We start from the raw sequence: 14,269 nt of genomic DNA on the forward strand, positions 1-14,269 counted from the left end.
TGCTGGCAGGTACGGAGTGTGGGCGCTTTCGGGGATCTGTTGAAACTCGCCTTGCCACTAGGACTTGTTTGTGTGTTCGTTCCTGTGTTCGCGCACGTGAATCCGCTCCACTATGCAATTCATGAGCGCTGTCTCGAGCGTGTCGGCCTTGACGGACTCTGCTTATGTGGCAGCATCGACAGCACGTTCCCGTCGCTCAGACATCCCAGCCAGAGCGTGGCGAGAACGCTGTGTTCCCATGCTGCAGCGTGCGCGCGTGCACATATTCGCGCAGTGCTCACCAGCATTCACACGTTTTTACGTATGGAAGCATGCACGAATGCAGTAATGCACGTATGCACGTATCGAGTCCCTAGGATCCCTGTAATCCTGACCGCTGCTAGCAGGCAGTCGTCCAGCCAATGCCTGCAGGCCCCTGGATGCTGCATTCGAAGGCACACATGAACGCCAGGAACAAATGCCTGCGCCACTTTGATGTACTCTCTTCAGAAGCTTGCGTCATTTACACGGATCACTATTAGAAGGGCGCTGCAGTTGGATCATCCCGGTATCCGATTTCGCCTGTAGCGGATGCCACAGCGGAGCTAGCCTATCGGAGCAAGTCTTTCCAGAACGCCTCGCAGTCAGCCTTGAGGTCCGCGTCGAAAGGTGCCTTACACGGCAGTAAGTGCCCTGGTGCCAATGACGCTTCCGTTCCTTTCGCCCAGTACAGGATCGTGCTAGCGCGCCTGCAGTCGCAGTCGCTTCCCTGCACGCAAAGCGAGTCGTCCCTGGGAGCGCACGCCATCGACCCGTCACTCGGTGCGTAACCGTTTTGCCGCAAAGTACGCCACCTGCGGTGCTATATTAGGGCGCCACCAGCGGCTTGACACCCTTCGCCTGCATGCGCCGAAAGACCTCCTCCATGGCGGCGTGGACCTCGCGGATCTGGGCACCGGGATTGTCCCGCAGCAGTTTGCGGACGTCGAGCTCGCAGTTGGAGCGGCCGGCCTTGAGGATTTTTGCCTGCTCCTCGAGCGTAAAGTTCTTCCATTGGAACTTTGGATCGATGTATTTTCTGTAAAGCTCCAGGACCTCGTTATGCGAGATGCTACCCGGATTGGTAAAGTTGTACACGCCCGTAAGGCCGCGCTCGCTCATATCCAGTGCCACTGGCAGCAGCTCCGTCAAAACCGTCATGCTGTTGGGGATATTCACAACCTTTTCGTAGCGTGCGATTTTCGTGACAAAGCTGCGCGGCGACAGGTCGTCGCTCACGGGCATGCGCAGTCGCAGGATGAGCACATTGTCAAAAGCGCTGCGCAGCAGCTCCTCCACCATGGCCTTGGTGCGACTGTAGTAGCTACCGAAAAAGTTCGGCGGATCGTCCTCCGTGAAGGGCCTGCCGCCCTCAGCCGTAGGCCGGTGCTCGCCGTCGTCGTAGTGGTATAGACAGCCGGTAGCAAAGTTGGTGAGGTGGATCCCGCGCGACGCGCAGCAGTCCGCCAGGTTCAGCACGCCCAGTACGTTACTGCGGACGGTCTCGCGCCGGTGGTCCTCGCACCAGTCGACGTTCGGACGCCCAGTGACCCCAGCACAGTTCAGGACCCGCTGTGGGCGCAGCGCGTCCAGTTCGCGCTCACAGGCCTCGCGCTGCTCGAGACGGAAGCTCGCAAACGCGTACCGCTCACCGCGCTGCTCAAGTAGCTCTGCAACCATGTTGGCGATCCAACCGGTGCGTCCGACTATCAGAAAACGAACTTGAGCGATCTCGTCTGGCATACTTGAAGCGACCTGTTGGCACTCGTGTCCACGCTGCGGGAAGTTCTGGATATCACTTGAGTGCACCCTCCTACTTGCAGGCGAAACAGTACTGCCCCAGGTTTCCCGCGCATGGCGTGTCTCGGGTATTTGATCGGGGCGCGCCCCAGGCGTTTCGTCGGGCAATCGTGCGGGGCGCTGGAGCCGCTACGCTGCTTGATGAGAGCGTCTCGACTCCTGCATGCTGAGATATTGTGTGCTCGAGGAGCCGTTGTCTTTCAGGATAGCGAGAAACGGGATACGCATTGCACGAGCGTTCTTTACTGTACGGTAGCAGTGCATGCTAGACGAGTCATCGGTATGCGGTACAGCGGTTCGCAAAGTATTCGACGTGAACTTGTCTATGATCGCACCAGAGCAGCGCTCGACGCATGATCCATTCGCTGGTACGCAACGCTGTGGCAACCAGGGGCGCGTTCTTGGCAAAGCACCATAGCGCCACGGAGTGGGTGTCAGGTGATGCCGACGCTATCACCATGCGAACGGCTCCGCGACGGGTAACCACAGGCGCTGTCATTCTCTTTGAATCGGCAAGTGCGATACGTCGCGTTGCACATGGATTGCGCTCGCTGTTATGAGTACCGCCTAGGCGTCGGCGGTGACCTGGTGCCGCGCTGCGCCCTGATTCAATCCGCCAGCATCCGTCTCGCCGAGATCTCGATCTGCGACGCGTGCTGCGGAGGCTGCGTCGAATCGAGCGCTTCCCAGGTAAGCTCATCGATCGAGGAGTCATCGAGCGGCGTGGATTTCCCGCCTTCCAGATCCGACGATGTATTCGCCTGTTTGGCGAATGCCGCTGGCGCTTGTCCAGCACGCTGCATCGCCAGCGCCGAACGCTTCCACTCGTAGAAGCCGACCAGGCCCTGTCCGAGGCAGAACAGCATCGTGAAGCATATCGACACGGTAAGCACCGCGAGCGCGTGGAAGCTGTTATCGTCCCGTGTCTTTGCGATCCAGTCCGGGGAGAAGATGACGAACCAATAGTAGAAATCGGGGATAGAGCAGTACTGCGACGCGCCAATCTGCGGCGAGCAGATCGCCTGTGCAACCTGCAGCGCCAGCGCCAGGCACGCTACCAGCACGAGGCCTATCCAGCAGGAGCCCTGGAGGGCGAAACGCGCACGCGGCGGTAGCGCTGCATGGGATGCGCTGGCGGCACCTACACCGATGATCGCCAGCACCAGAGTCAGGCACGTCACCAGGATGCCGTTCCATGTCGGGCTGCGAGCGGCGACGACGAGCCCCACCACGGCAGCTACCGCCAGGAACGCAGTCGATACGAGGTACCCGGTGTGCATTTGGCAGAGTTTGCGCTCCAGGGTGCGTCGCTCAACGATGATCCAGAGCACGCCAGCCAAGGTCCAGTAACCGAAGTAGACGACAGTGGAGACGAAGGTCGGCGCATCCACGTATCCGAAGAGCTCGTGCAGCAGGTTGAAGAACTCGTTCCCGTCGTCCGCGCAGCAGGCCTCGGTGGACCAGAGCGCGGCATTCCACCACGGCCGCTGCGTGGATGGAATCGACTCGTCCTCGTTGCCGTTGCGCGTGAATGACCCGAACAGGTTCGCTTTCTGGAGGTCCAGGAAGGCCGTCGACAGGAAGCCCGCAGCGAATGCGATCAGCAGCAGCGACGAGAGCGCGAAGAAGAGGCGCAGATCGAAGGCGAGCGCCCCGCGGTAGATTGCCCAGGCAACGACCAGCGCAACGGCCACGCCGACGGCTGCGGCGATGGGAATCGAGCTCCACGAGACACCGCCCGTGATTCCGAACAGGAATACGATGAGCTCGACGCCCTCACGCAGCACGGACGTGAAGACGAGCAGCGCAACGCCCCATCGGCCGCGCCTCGACAGAGCCCGCGCTATCCCGCCCTCGAGGTCGCGGCGCATGTGCGCGGCCGTGCTGAGCATCCAGAAGATCATCCACGTGATGAGCACTACCGCCACCAGTCGGACAATGGCCTCGAAGAGCAGCTCAGTGAGACCCGTATACAGCTTCTGGCCGCGCGTCCAGAAAACGATGCCGAATGCGATTCCAATGACGATGAGCACACCGACGCCGGCTGCAACGCCCAGCCAGACGTCTCTGAGGTAGCGCTCATTCTTGGTACGCCGCAGGTATGCCAGACAGATCGAGACCACGATGCAGGCCTCGAGGATCTCGCGAAACGTAATGATAAAGCCTGCCAGTGAGAAGAGCTGTACCATGATAAAGCAAGGACTAGCGCGGTCGGGGATGGTATGCAAAAGCCCGTGAGAGTACTTTAAGAACACCGAGTGCGTTCTTTTGCAGAAAACGACCTAAACGTGAGTCTCTACGCCTACGTGCCTCTGCAACGGGGCAAGAATGAGCGGGAGAACAAGTTGGCGGATTCCCACGACGCTACGACTACCGCTACTGCTGCTGCTGCTCGTGCTGCTTCCTCCGATATTGATGGCGCACGCGCATGCTGCACGCCAGCCGCCAATCGGCACGGGATCGGCACGGGATCGGCACGGGATCGGCACGGGATCGGTACGCGGCGTGAATGCCGGCCTGCTGGCAGCGAGTTTCAGATGAATAGCTGCGCACTCATTGATGGATGCGCTGCTTGATACGACAGAGACATGCCAGGCAGGTGGTTTCGTAGTACACCAGGTGCGTTCGATGGCGACGGAACGCCAGCGTCATGCACGGTGCGATTCCTGTGGTGGACGATCCTGCCAAGCCGTGCAGGGCAATATTCCGACAAAGCGATTCCACAGGGGTCAATGTGCTCGCTGATGCTTTTATGCGACATCGCTGGTAACAGCACATTGATTTCGTGGTTGTTGGCTGTACTGCTCATACAATAGCGTATCGAACAGAGCGTAACGGTGAACGAGACCGGTTCACGTGGTGCAATTGGATTTCCTTTCGGGGTGCTTTCGGGATGCGTGCATACGGAAGCAACGCACCGGACACGTGTACTATGTGCGTGCGCTGGCAATCACTCGCGCTTCTCTGTGATGCGCATGGATGCGAGAGGCACCGGACACGCACACGCTACGTCTACGAGAGCCTCGGGGGCAGCATGTCGCTGTGATACACACCAGGGACTTGGACGGAGCGCTCTGGTATCGGGAATCTGCAGTCGCTTGACCGCTGCGCTATGCTCGCCGTCAGGTGTCATGCACGGCTCGTCATACATCTTCGCCAAGTCATGCGCTGCAACGTGCGGGCATCAGTGCAACGGCACACAGGGGGCCCGAGACGCGCCCCATGAGTGACCTGCGCCCTTCGTGGGTTGCAGTCACCAGAGGCGGCGCCGCGCCGGCGCCTCCCAGCTCGATGCCCGGAGCGGCATTCAGAGCGCCTGACCTCGTTCGTGCGCGGCGTGTGTCGCCTCTCGTAGTACTTCTGAACGTTTCGTATCGGTGCAAGCTGCTGCACCGTCTAGCGTGTACTGCATTGTCGGTGGAGTAGCTTTTATTATCAGTTTCGGTCTTGGTGCCACTGCCGCCGTTTTAGTGCGGCGTCCATGACCGGACAACCCGTGAGCAATACACTGGCTTTCGCGTTGCTGACTGTCGAGCCTTGCTGCTCGGAGCGAGTGTGACTTTGGTGTGCGGGACGGCCGTGTTTCGAGCTTGGAACACCAGATGGACGAACTTCCAGAGCAGGTACTCGTGGAGTTCCGCGCAGGTCGCGCGTACCTGGACAGTGGTTTGGTGCACTCGGACGGCCGCAAGGGCTGCGTCCGTGTCGTGCGAGCCGCGGACGGCCTCGTGCACTTCCAGTGGCTCGACCGCGCAACCCGTGCAATCGAGGAGGACCTGATCGTGTTACCCCGGCGACGCGACAGGGGTATTCCTTCTAGAAGTCGACCCTGCAGGCCATGCAAGACTATGCACTGGCGGCGCGTGCACGCCTGCCGGACTGGTAGAATGTTCGTCTTGGGCTTTGCGTCGTCGGATCTACAGCTGTTCTTTTGGCTGCAAGAGCCTCGCTGCGACGCGGACGTGCGGCTGGCACAGCGGCTGCGCAACGCGCTCGAGTGCCGTCCCCTGGACGACCCCGCTGGCTTGGATCACGCAGATGAGGTGCGGCTCAGCGACGCAGAGTCCCGACCTGGGCCAGGCCTCAGCTCGCAGGTACCTGACGGCGCGACGCGTCCGTCGTCCGCCGCGCTTGGGCAGTCGCTCGTAGACGCGCTGCAGCGTCTGGGGGCCAGCGCTGCTTCCGATGCTGTGCATGCTGCGGATGACGCAAGTCGTCAGCCGCAGGCGCGCGCCGATGATACGCCTGACCTCGGGGCGCTTCTGCGCTGGGGCCCCGCGCTGGAGCGGCTTCTCCGCGAGCCGGGCCTCGGACCTGCATCCGCTGCCCTGTGCCGCGAGTACCTGCCATCCAGCATCGACCTGGAGAGCGTGCTGCAATCTGCCGCGTTTCGGCAGCAGCTGGAGGCGCTTTCGACTGCGCTGAGACGCAGCCGCGGCGATGCTGGTCCCCTGTTCGCAGCGTTTGGCATCGAGCCACCACCAGCGGGCGACTGGCGGCACGATCTGGAGGCGCTGCTAGAGGCGCTGCGCCTTCGCGCTGAGGAGTCTGCGCGCAGTCGTTCTGAGGGCCCAGCGCCAGAATCACGGCATGGTTGTGGTAGATAAACTCGAGTGGGCGAGCTCGGGTTACCTGGAATAGAAACTCAAGTTTTATGCAGAGTAAACTGTATAGATACAAGCAGTTGCCTATAATAATGCGGATATCCCATAGACTCGCATCTGGAGCATCGTGCTATCCTCTATAAAACTGCTGAAAGAGGATAGACTCTTCTGCGCTGACTCGTGGAGGCACGCATCAATCGACTGATCGTTGCGAGACTGTACAGCCTGCACTTGTGTGAGTGCTCACAGATCAGTATCGGCGAGCGTGCGGTTTGCGACTGTCCTTGTCGGGACAGGCGGCCGCTACGGGTTGTGTGCCTTGCGCGGACGCCCTCGGATGCGACGCTCTGTGCTGGCGGTGAGCGCAACAGTGTGCAGCACTTGCACTTGCGCAGGCGGGCTGCACAACGAGCAGCTGCCACTGAACAGCACGAGTCGCGTATCGGCTAGCGAATGCGTCACGCTGGACCTGGCAGACTTGGGTGGCGCTGCAGCCTCGGATTCGTGATCAGGGTGTGGGCGCTTTATTCACATAGAATATGCTCCGTTTGGGCGGTGAATGCCGACGCTGCTCGTATCCGCTGGTAGAAGTGCATGCACGATGCGTGTGCAGTGTGCAGGGTATCTACCGCTGCATCTATGTGCGCAGCAGGATTCAGAAGGCAGAACGTTCCGCAGATTCTATGAGGCACCTTGTTGCTGGAATGACAGAATGGTGTACGCGACATTGCCCAATGATGCAGCATTCCATTGGATTTGGCGGCAGTTGGCTAGGCAGCCTCTAGCAGCGCCACACGTCACTGTATCCACACACACGCGCGATGCGTGCTCCCATGACGCTACTGCGGCATGTGAATTGCGTTTCGCGGAGATGCAAGGCAGCCCTTATAAAGGCTCGCTGCGATCGACGCACCTGTAACCGAAGCATCCACGGCGACGGCGTTGATGTTGACTGCGGCAGCAACGATTGCGTTCCGCACATGCGAACAGATGCGAATCAGCGCTAGACACTGATCTGTGCTTTACACAGCCGTTGCCCATCCGCATACGAACACGCACGCGCCTATGCCTGCGCATGCATCTATCTATGGATACACCCCGTAGACTACGGGTACGGGCGCTGAACTTGGAAACATCACCCAAGTGCATGGATCGCTGTATGCATGCATGCATGCGTGCGTGCGTGCGTGCATGCATGCGCTGCGTGCAGCGCGTCGCCAACGCGTGCTGCGCTACGCCCGCAGATCGACAACAGGCACAGAATAGGACACTGCCGTGAAGCGTGTGCAGCGGTGCCGGTGCCGGTGCCGGTGCCGGTGCCGGTGCCAGTGCCAGTGCCGATACCGATACCGTGCTGAGGCCTCTGGTATGGCAGCGCCAACGAGCTGCTCGGCCGGCAAGGGTTGGGAAACGAGTGCGTCCTGTTGCCTCGGGGTACTGCCCGTGGACGTGGCCTTTGTGCAACTGCATGCTTTCTCTGTAGTTGGCGAGAGGCTCGCTTCGGGTGCCGAACGAACGCCGCTGTCGCAGGTGCTGCCTCGGCGCTGGACACCGCTGCACCCGGCGAGCCTGCAAGATCGCAAACGAGCGTGGGTGCTCGGGCAAGTCCTGCAGAGACACCGGAGCTCGAGTGCTCTGCAAGGGTCCCGTGTTGGGCGCCCGCAGGCTGCGATTGTGCAGCTGCGAGCGTCGCTTGACCGCAGCGCACTGGCAGGTATGTCCTTGGCTCAAGCGGGCTTCCTCGTGATAGGCGCACGTGAGCCGGTCCTCCTGGACGTGGGCCCACTGCACCAGGTTGACGTCACTATGTTGCTGACGGGTGTAGCGACGGTTGGCGGTGTTCTCGTAGGACTCTTGATCGCGTTCATTATCTCTCGGCAGTGATGTCGCTGCACTGCGGCTGCACTGCTGGCGCTGCCCGCTGCGGTCTGTGCGATCCGCGCAGCATACGTTTGAACGGCAGAGGGCTTAGAACATTCGTTTGGCGTCTATTGCCGTGCATCACGCTTTGTATGCGTTTGCGTATGGATTCTGGGCGCACTCGGCGCCTGCGCATCTCTGGAATTGATAGGATTTAGAATGCTTTCCACTAGACGGGAAATGCCGACTGCGGGATTGTTGCATCATTCGAATACGTATGCCGCACGGCCGCACGCATTGCAGGTGACGCTCAACGGGGAACACGGCTGCCGCCTCCAGGTGCCGGCACCCATGGCGTGTCGGCCCTGGCCGCAGACGCCATCCAGCTCCGGAGTGAGGGCATCGTCGATGTCAATGCCGGGTCCGGGCGGAGTCTATGTGCGTTACCCTTGAGCGCACGGCGCTGTAACGGAATCAGATTGCGCGTACTGGACAGCATAGCCGGAGGTGGCGCGGTCATATCGAATCAGCCAAGAACGTGGGTGCACGAGCAGGTGGCGGTGTGCTAGAAGCGGAGCGATGCCGAGTCGTCTATAGGTGCAGTGGTTTGGATGGCGGGCCGATGGACGCGAAGCCACGGAGCCACCTGGTATCGCAGTGCGAATCGGCCCCGACGTGCGCGGACACCTAGATGGCGCTGGCATGGACGGCACTCCCGTGCATTCTCCGAGCGCATCAGCTGCTACAGCATGGCTAGAAGCGATTGCTCATCCGAATGCGGAGGAGCGCGCGCGATGCATCTTGCGGATGGTGCTGTATCCGAGACACCAATGCACGGACACCGCCCCTTTATGACGAAAAACGCGTTCGGTGGCGTTGCACACCAGTCGTGGCGCACTGAGCCCTGCTGATGAGCATACAGTAGCGTCCATTCTCAGCGAGCGACTGTAGCGTCACGCTTGCACCCTGCTGTGGCCCCCCATACGGGCGACAGCTGCCAGTCAGTAAAGTCCACGCATCCAGTCGCCGAGAGATTCGAGTTCACAAACTAATCTATGACGCAAGCCTCTTCACCTCAGTCGAGACTGTGCGCTCTATTGCATGCGCTGAGCACGCTCCCAGTGCCGACGTGCTCGACAGTGCGCCACTTTGCTGCCTACAAGTCCTAGGGGATGCGTTTTCCAGGCCTGCATCTAGTGCATGTCTTTGGAAGAACAACACGTATGCGTTCCCAGCGGTTACACGCACAACCAGGCGTCACAAACAAGGATCGTTCAAGGCACGCATGTCACAAATACACTTGGAGCATGCACACATGCGCATCCCCAGCGGATTCGATCACATGGAGGCGTCAAGGGTATCGATGCACGCATCGGGGTGCGTGCCCGTGACACACATGGGCGCGCACGATGCGTGCGCCACGGTTAATTTCCCGCTGGCAACGCCGCTGCGCACTCGAGGCGCTCCTTCGAGGGCACGCTGCTGAGCTGTGTCGCCTGCATATTCCCATAACGTCGTTTTCAGTGCCATCCCTTGTTGTCGCCTACGCTGGACGTGTACTTGATCCAGCGCATGGCCTCATGGTCGTCGGCGGTGAGCGCGATGTGTCCATAGACCCAGGCGCGGAAGTACCAGAAGCACCAGAAGACAACGATCCAGACGATACCGGCGAGCGGCAGCTGCAGCACCGACGGTAGCGCCGGCAGATCGAGTACCGCGTGCGCAAAAAGCAGCTCCGCGAACAACAGCGACGGCAGGTAGTGGTAGATAAACGTACTTCGCTGGATCGGCATGTACGGGAGAATGCCGAGCGCATAGCCAAGCAGAAGGAATGTTGCCAGCCGCAGGTAGCGCTCCCATGCGTCCGTGCTCGTTCCACGCTTTTTCCGCTGGCGAATCAGGCGCAGCAAGAACGGCATCGCCGCCACTGTACCAAGCACCGCTGCCAAGCACATCCAGAACAGCAGCGGATTCCCGATCAGATAGATCTGCATGGCGTGATGCGGGCGCAGCGGTCGCCCGTCAGCATCCAACGTACCCTCCTGCCAGCGATTCCAGTAGAGGAGGCCACGGCCTACGTAGGGCCATGTGTGCCAGCGCGCTTGCCACTGGTGCTCATCGAGGATTCGCGCGTTCGCCAGCAGCATCTCCTTGTTGAGCTGCCAGACGAGCTTGAGGAAAGGCGGCTTTCGGGCCTGCGGGTCGTAGCCGTCGCGACCAATGAGGGTCCGCTGGAACTCGGCGCTCATAAAGTCACCGCCTGGTCCATTATAGATCAGAATCCGAAAGTGCGGGTACCAGAGCGCCACGTACAAGAGCAGGGCTGTTGCGGCGACGATCGCGCAGGTGCTCCACTCGAGCGGCTCGGCGGCGAGCGCAGCGCCGGCAACCGACTCGAGGCCGAAGAGGCCGGGCACCACGAGCGTGGTCCACTTCACTGAGAGCGCTGCACCGCTCGCGAGGCCGGCGCGCACAGCAGCCCAGCGTCGAGCGCGGCTCGCTGGAGGCGTGCGCCACAGCCGCACGAACGCATCGATGCATAGCGCAGCGTAGAAGATGAGCTGCGAGTCCGTGAGGATATGGCGCGCCTCGATCAGGTTCAGCATGTCGAAGAGCAGAAACACGCCCACACTAGTGGCTGCGATCCGCGACATACCCATCCCGCGGGCGATGCGGAAGCCTAGCGGAGGCAGGAGCGCCCCGAAGACGCCAGCGCACGCGCGCATCGCATAGTACCGGCTGTCTGGTGGGTAGACCTTGTCGACGTACCAGTCGCGATTCGGGACGTCACCAGCGAGTTTCGCGACTGCGGCCAGCGTGAGCTTCGCCAGAGGCGGGTGGATATCAAAGAAGTAGGTGCGGTTGAGGTAGTGGTGTGCGAACGACGCAAAGTGAACCTCATCGAAGACGCATTCGGGTGGCCAGCGGATCCGGTAGAGGCGCGTCCACAGTCCAAGCAGCACGAGCGCACCCGTGAGCCAGGCGTCCGGGTTCGCGCGTACGTGCGCAGTCGAGCGCAGCACTAGTCGTTCGAGTGGTGATGCCTGTTGTTTCTGCGGGTCAGCGCCCGGGTGCTCATGCTGTGGTGTGTCCTCTTTGGTGCGGCCCTGATGCATGACGTCCAAGTCTGCCGCCTGCACACGCTCAGTTGACGGCGACGAGGCGGGTAGCGAAGCGGCGGTGGCGTCCGCGGCTCTTCGCTTGACAGCAGGCGCCATTTTAGGTCCGTGGGAGTACGGCCGGCGCAGGAATCACCAAAGTGTCCCGCCTCGGGGGTCACCAGGGGCAGCGGTTAGGCGTGTACAGTCGTCTGCGGACAGGCCGCTGTCAAAGGCAGGCGCTCGACGCTGCTGCTGCTGCTGCTCCGCGCTTGACTGAAGAACGTAAACTACTTGCCGAGTAGCTAGCTCTTTGAACGTTTGACGTGCTTTACAGTGCGTACGCTCCGACGGCGATCCCGCGCGTCCAGGGACAGGAGGTAATAGCTGTCTGGACCTGAATGCACTTCGAGTGCCGGGATCACGGACGAAGATGACCAGCTCGTTCTCGGCGGGTACGCACCGGCTCGTACACCAGCAACTGCAGCGTTTCCCAAAATCCGGTCGTGTGCCTGGGCGTCGCTCCTGTTGCAACTGGTGCAGTGCTTTGGAACCGCTCGGCTACTGTTCGGCTACTGTTCGGCTACTGTTCGGAAACGTCTGGTGCTCACCGACGACGAGTCCGAGCTTCCAGGCCACCACCGCCTTTTACACTCGAACGACGCCGGCAGTGTACAGTACTGGCGAGAAGCCCGCCCTAGCGAGAAGTCTCCCATTGCTATGCCGACGCCCCCCGTCTTTTTGGACCGGCCACCTACTCCTGCGTCCAATCTTGTCTCATATACTTCGACTTTGAGAGGTTGTCAAACAAAGTTCTCTCATGTCGACTCTGGAGGTACTTTCTCCAGCACCGCACTTCTTCTGAAATAGATGGCGGCATCAAAGGCACGATTTACATACCCCATCCGTTTCTTGCCCTCATTCGTTGTACTTGCCAATGCAAGTAGTTCAGGAACTCTCGCCCTTCTTTCCATTTGCAGTTCCGTCAGCGGTCCGTACTTTGCTAATTCCCCAGGGCTGCGCTGACACTTTTCCATCTCCACCCTCTGAAGTATACAGCCCAGCGCATGGTGTGTACACGATGTTCGGAACTCTTCTACAGGGATTGTAAGAAAACGCCGTGCACACAAATTGTATGTCCTCGTCGACGAAGCTGGCGTAGTCCGCTTTTTTTGGAGCCCAGCTCCATGCCCCATAGGCTACCATGAGCCACTGACTCTCATTCTCCTGGAGGCGTTCAACGCATTGAAAAAGTTCGCGAATGAACGCTGCCTACCACAGTAAGGACTCATAGGTAGACTAGCCCACCGGGGCTTTTTTACTTCTTCTACAGTGAGTCGCAGTGGACAAAACGAACCTCCATGAATTCTCGAAAAGCCTGAGAGTCCGCTCGTCGGCTCGTCACCTCGCTAATTACTTTCAGATGCTCTTTCACTCCTGCATTTAAAGTATCAATTTTCTCCCTCGGATTCATGATTCCCGCTTCTCGGTAGTACCTCGATCTCGAGAACCTGAAAAAGACGCATGTCTTTCTGACGTAAGCTACATTCAGTAAAATCTTCCGAACGCTTGGGTACAGCGATGGTAATGACGTCAGTATTCCAGGAGTAAAGGCCGACGACGAAGTCGTTCTCGTGTAGATGATACGTCCCGTGGCCTTTCGTCTTGTTTTCGTGCTTCGGCAAGGGCGGTAACGGAGACGGGATCGGACGAAGTGCCTGCAACCGCTGAAAGTGAACCAATATGTATACCCCATCGTCATCGATGGCCCCCGTGAATACCTTCTTTTGGCCGGTATCGGACGCTTGCAATCGAAGTTATACTTCCAGTAGGTGTCCCGGTCTTCGCCAGTGACCTCTTTGTTGCTTCTATCGGGCACTGGATAAATCTCTTTCTTGAAGGCGTAAAGAAATCTAGAGTCGATATTCACAAAATGTGACTTGAACTCGCATAACCGGACGAAAAATAAACCGCAACAGGAAAAGGTCTTCAGTGTCATTTCTCCAGAAATTCATTATATCCATACTCAGCTCCATTTCGGCATTGCGTTCGAGTTCTAGGTTCCAAAGCATGTAGTAGGACATAAAGAGGGGGTAACAAATCTCTTCGTCATTACTCATATCTGAAAATATTTCTCATGGGTTGACAAGCCCCAAGACCGAACGATGCGTTGAACTAGTGGCGCGGATAACAGAAGCGTCATTCGTTAACCAGCATGATGTGACCTTGTCGACGGATATGGTCTCCTGTTCATGCTGGCGATCGTTCCTGATAACATCGATGATTGCCCGCATCCCTTCGCGAAGAAGGCCCGCGTAGAGCGCAAAGGGGGCGCCATTCATGGAAAAGACGACGGTTAAGATTTTTTGGTTCCTCGCGTTCGTGAGGAAACCAATTGCCCTGTATTCGTACATATCTGCGTCACCCCTGTGTCCAGCACCGTTGTCGCGGAATTTCTCGTAAATTTTGAGGTAGGCATCCGCCCGCTCTCTTCTCATTGATGCTTCCCTTTTCGGAGAAATCATGTGGTTGATAGAATTCTCTTTGAAAAACTATTCCGGAAATACCACTTTTGCGATGTGCGTTACGTCGCGATGCTGCTCGATCTGCAAATGCGTCACTCCTAAACAAGAGCTACAAACATTCCTGGAGTGCGAATCCACGCGGTTCCTGAAACCATCTCGGAACATTCAGTTGTACGGATCATTGATAAGTTGGAGACGACAGGATCACAAAACCATATAGTCGTACAGATGTCACTATTGCAGCCTTCGTCGTAGCGCCTCCCCATTTTGCTTCCTCTTCTTTTCCTAGTCCTCAGCAATAGCTACTATGTCTCGTTTGTTCCAAAACTAGGCAACCCAGGACATCCACAACCCACAACCTCAA

The 14,269-nt window shown here is 59.0% G+C and overlaps 5 protein-coding genes across 5 annotated transcripts, besides 2 other annotated features; 2 read left to right on the top strand and 3 right to left on the bottom strand.

The window, feature by feature from the left end:
• Positions 1 to 846: 846 nt before the first annotated feature.
• On the bottom strand, positions 847 to 1,761 carry CYME_CMJ314C (similar to dTDP-4-dehydrorhamnose reductase; the record flags this gene model as incomplete). The annotated part of the gene is made up of 1 exon (XM_005534952.1): positions 847 to 1,761. The coding sequence occupies one exon, from the start codon at positions 1,759 to 1,761 to the stop codon at positions 847 to 849; it is 915 nt and encodes a 304-aa protein (XP_005535009.1).
• A 665-nt stretch (positions 1,762 to 2,426) lies between these two features.
• On the bottom strand, positions 2,427 to 4,007 carry CYME_CMJ315C (similar to high-affinity iron permease; the record flags this gene model as incomplete). Its single annotated transcript, XM_005534953.1, has 1 exon — positions 2,427 to 4,007. One exon carries the CDS (start codon positions 4,005 to 4,007, stop codon positions 2,427 to 2,429), a length of 1,581 nt encoding a protein of 526 aa, XP_005535010.1.
• Positions 4,008 to 5,420: 1,413 nt separating this feature from the next.
• On the top strand, positions 5,421 to 6,425 carry CYME_CMJ316C (hypothetical protein, conserved; the record flags this gene model as incomplete). The annotated part of the gene is made up of 1 exon (XM_005534954.1): positions 5,421 to 6,425. The coding sequence occupies one exon, from the start codon at positions 5,421 to 5,423 to the stop codon at positions 6,423 to 6,425; it is 1,005 nt and encodes a 334-aa protein (XP_005535011.1).
• A 1,365-nt stretch (positions 6,426 to 7,790) lies between these two features.
• CYME_CMJ318C (hypothetical protein) lies at positions 7,791 to 8,306 on the top strand (the record flags this gene model as incomplete). The annotated part of the gene is made up of 1 exon (XM_005534955.1): positions 7,791 to 8,306. One exon carries the CDS (start codon positions 7,791 to 7,793, stop codon positions 8,304 to 8,306), a length of 516 nt encoding a protein of 171 aa, XP_005535012.1.
• A 1,496-nt stretch (positions 8,307 to 9,802) lies between these two features.
• On the bottom strand, positions 9,803 to 11,500 carry CYME_CMJ319C (similar to dolichyl-phosphate-mannose:protein mannosyltransferase; the record flags this gene model as incomplete). Its single annotated transcript, XM_005534956.1, has 1 exon — positions 9,803 to 11,500. One exon carries the CDS (start codon positions 11,498 to 11,500, stop codon positions 9,803 to 9,805), a length of 1,698 nt encoding a protein of 565 aa, XP_005535013.1.
• Positions 11,336 to 12,526: a sequence feature (possible transcribed region).
• Positions 11,968 to 14,253: a sequence feature (repetitive element).
• Between the last annotated feature and the right edge of the window lie 16 nt (positions 14,254 to 14,269).

Source organism: Cyanidioschyzon merolae, chromosome 10 (assembly GCF_000091205.1).
Source record: "Cyanidioschyzon merolae strain 10D DNA, chromosome 10, complete genome".
In the NCBI taxonomy this organism is placed as follows: domain Eukaryota; phylum Rhodophyta; class Bangiophyceae; order Cyanidiales; family Cyanidiaceae; genus Cyanidioschyzon; species Cyanidioschyzon merolae.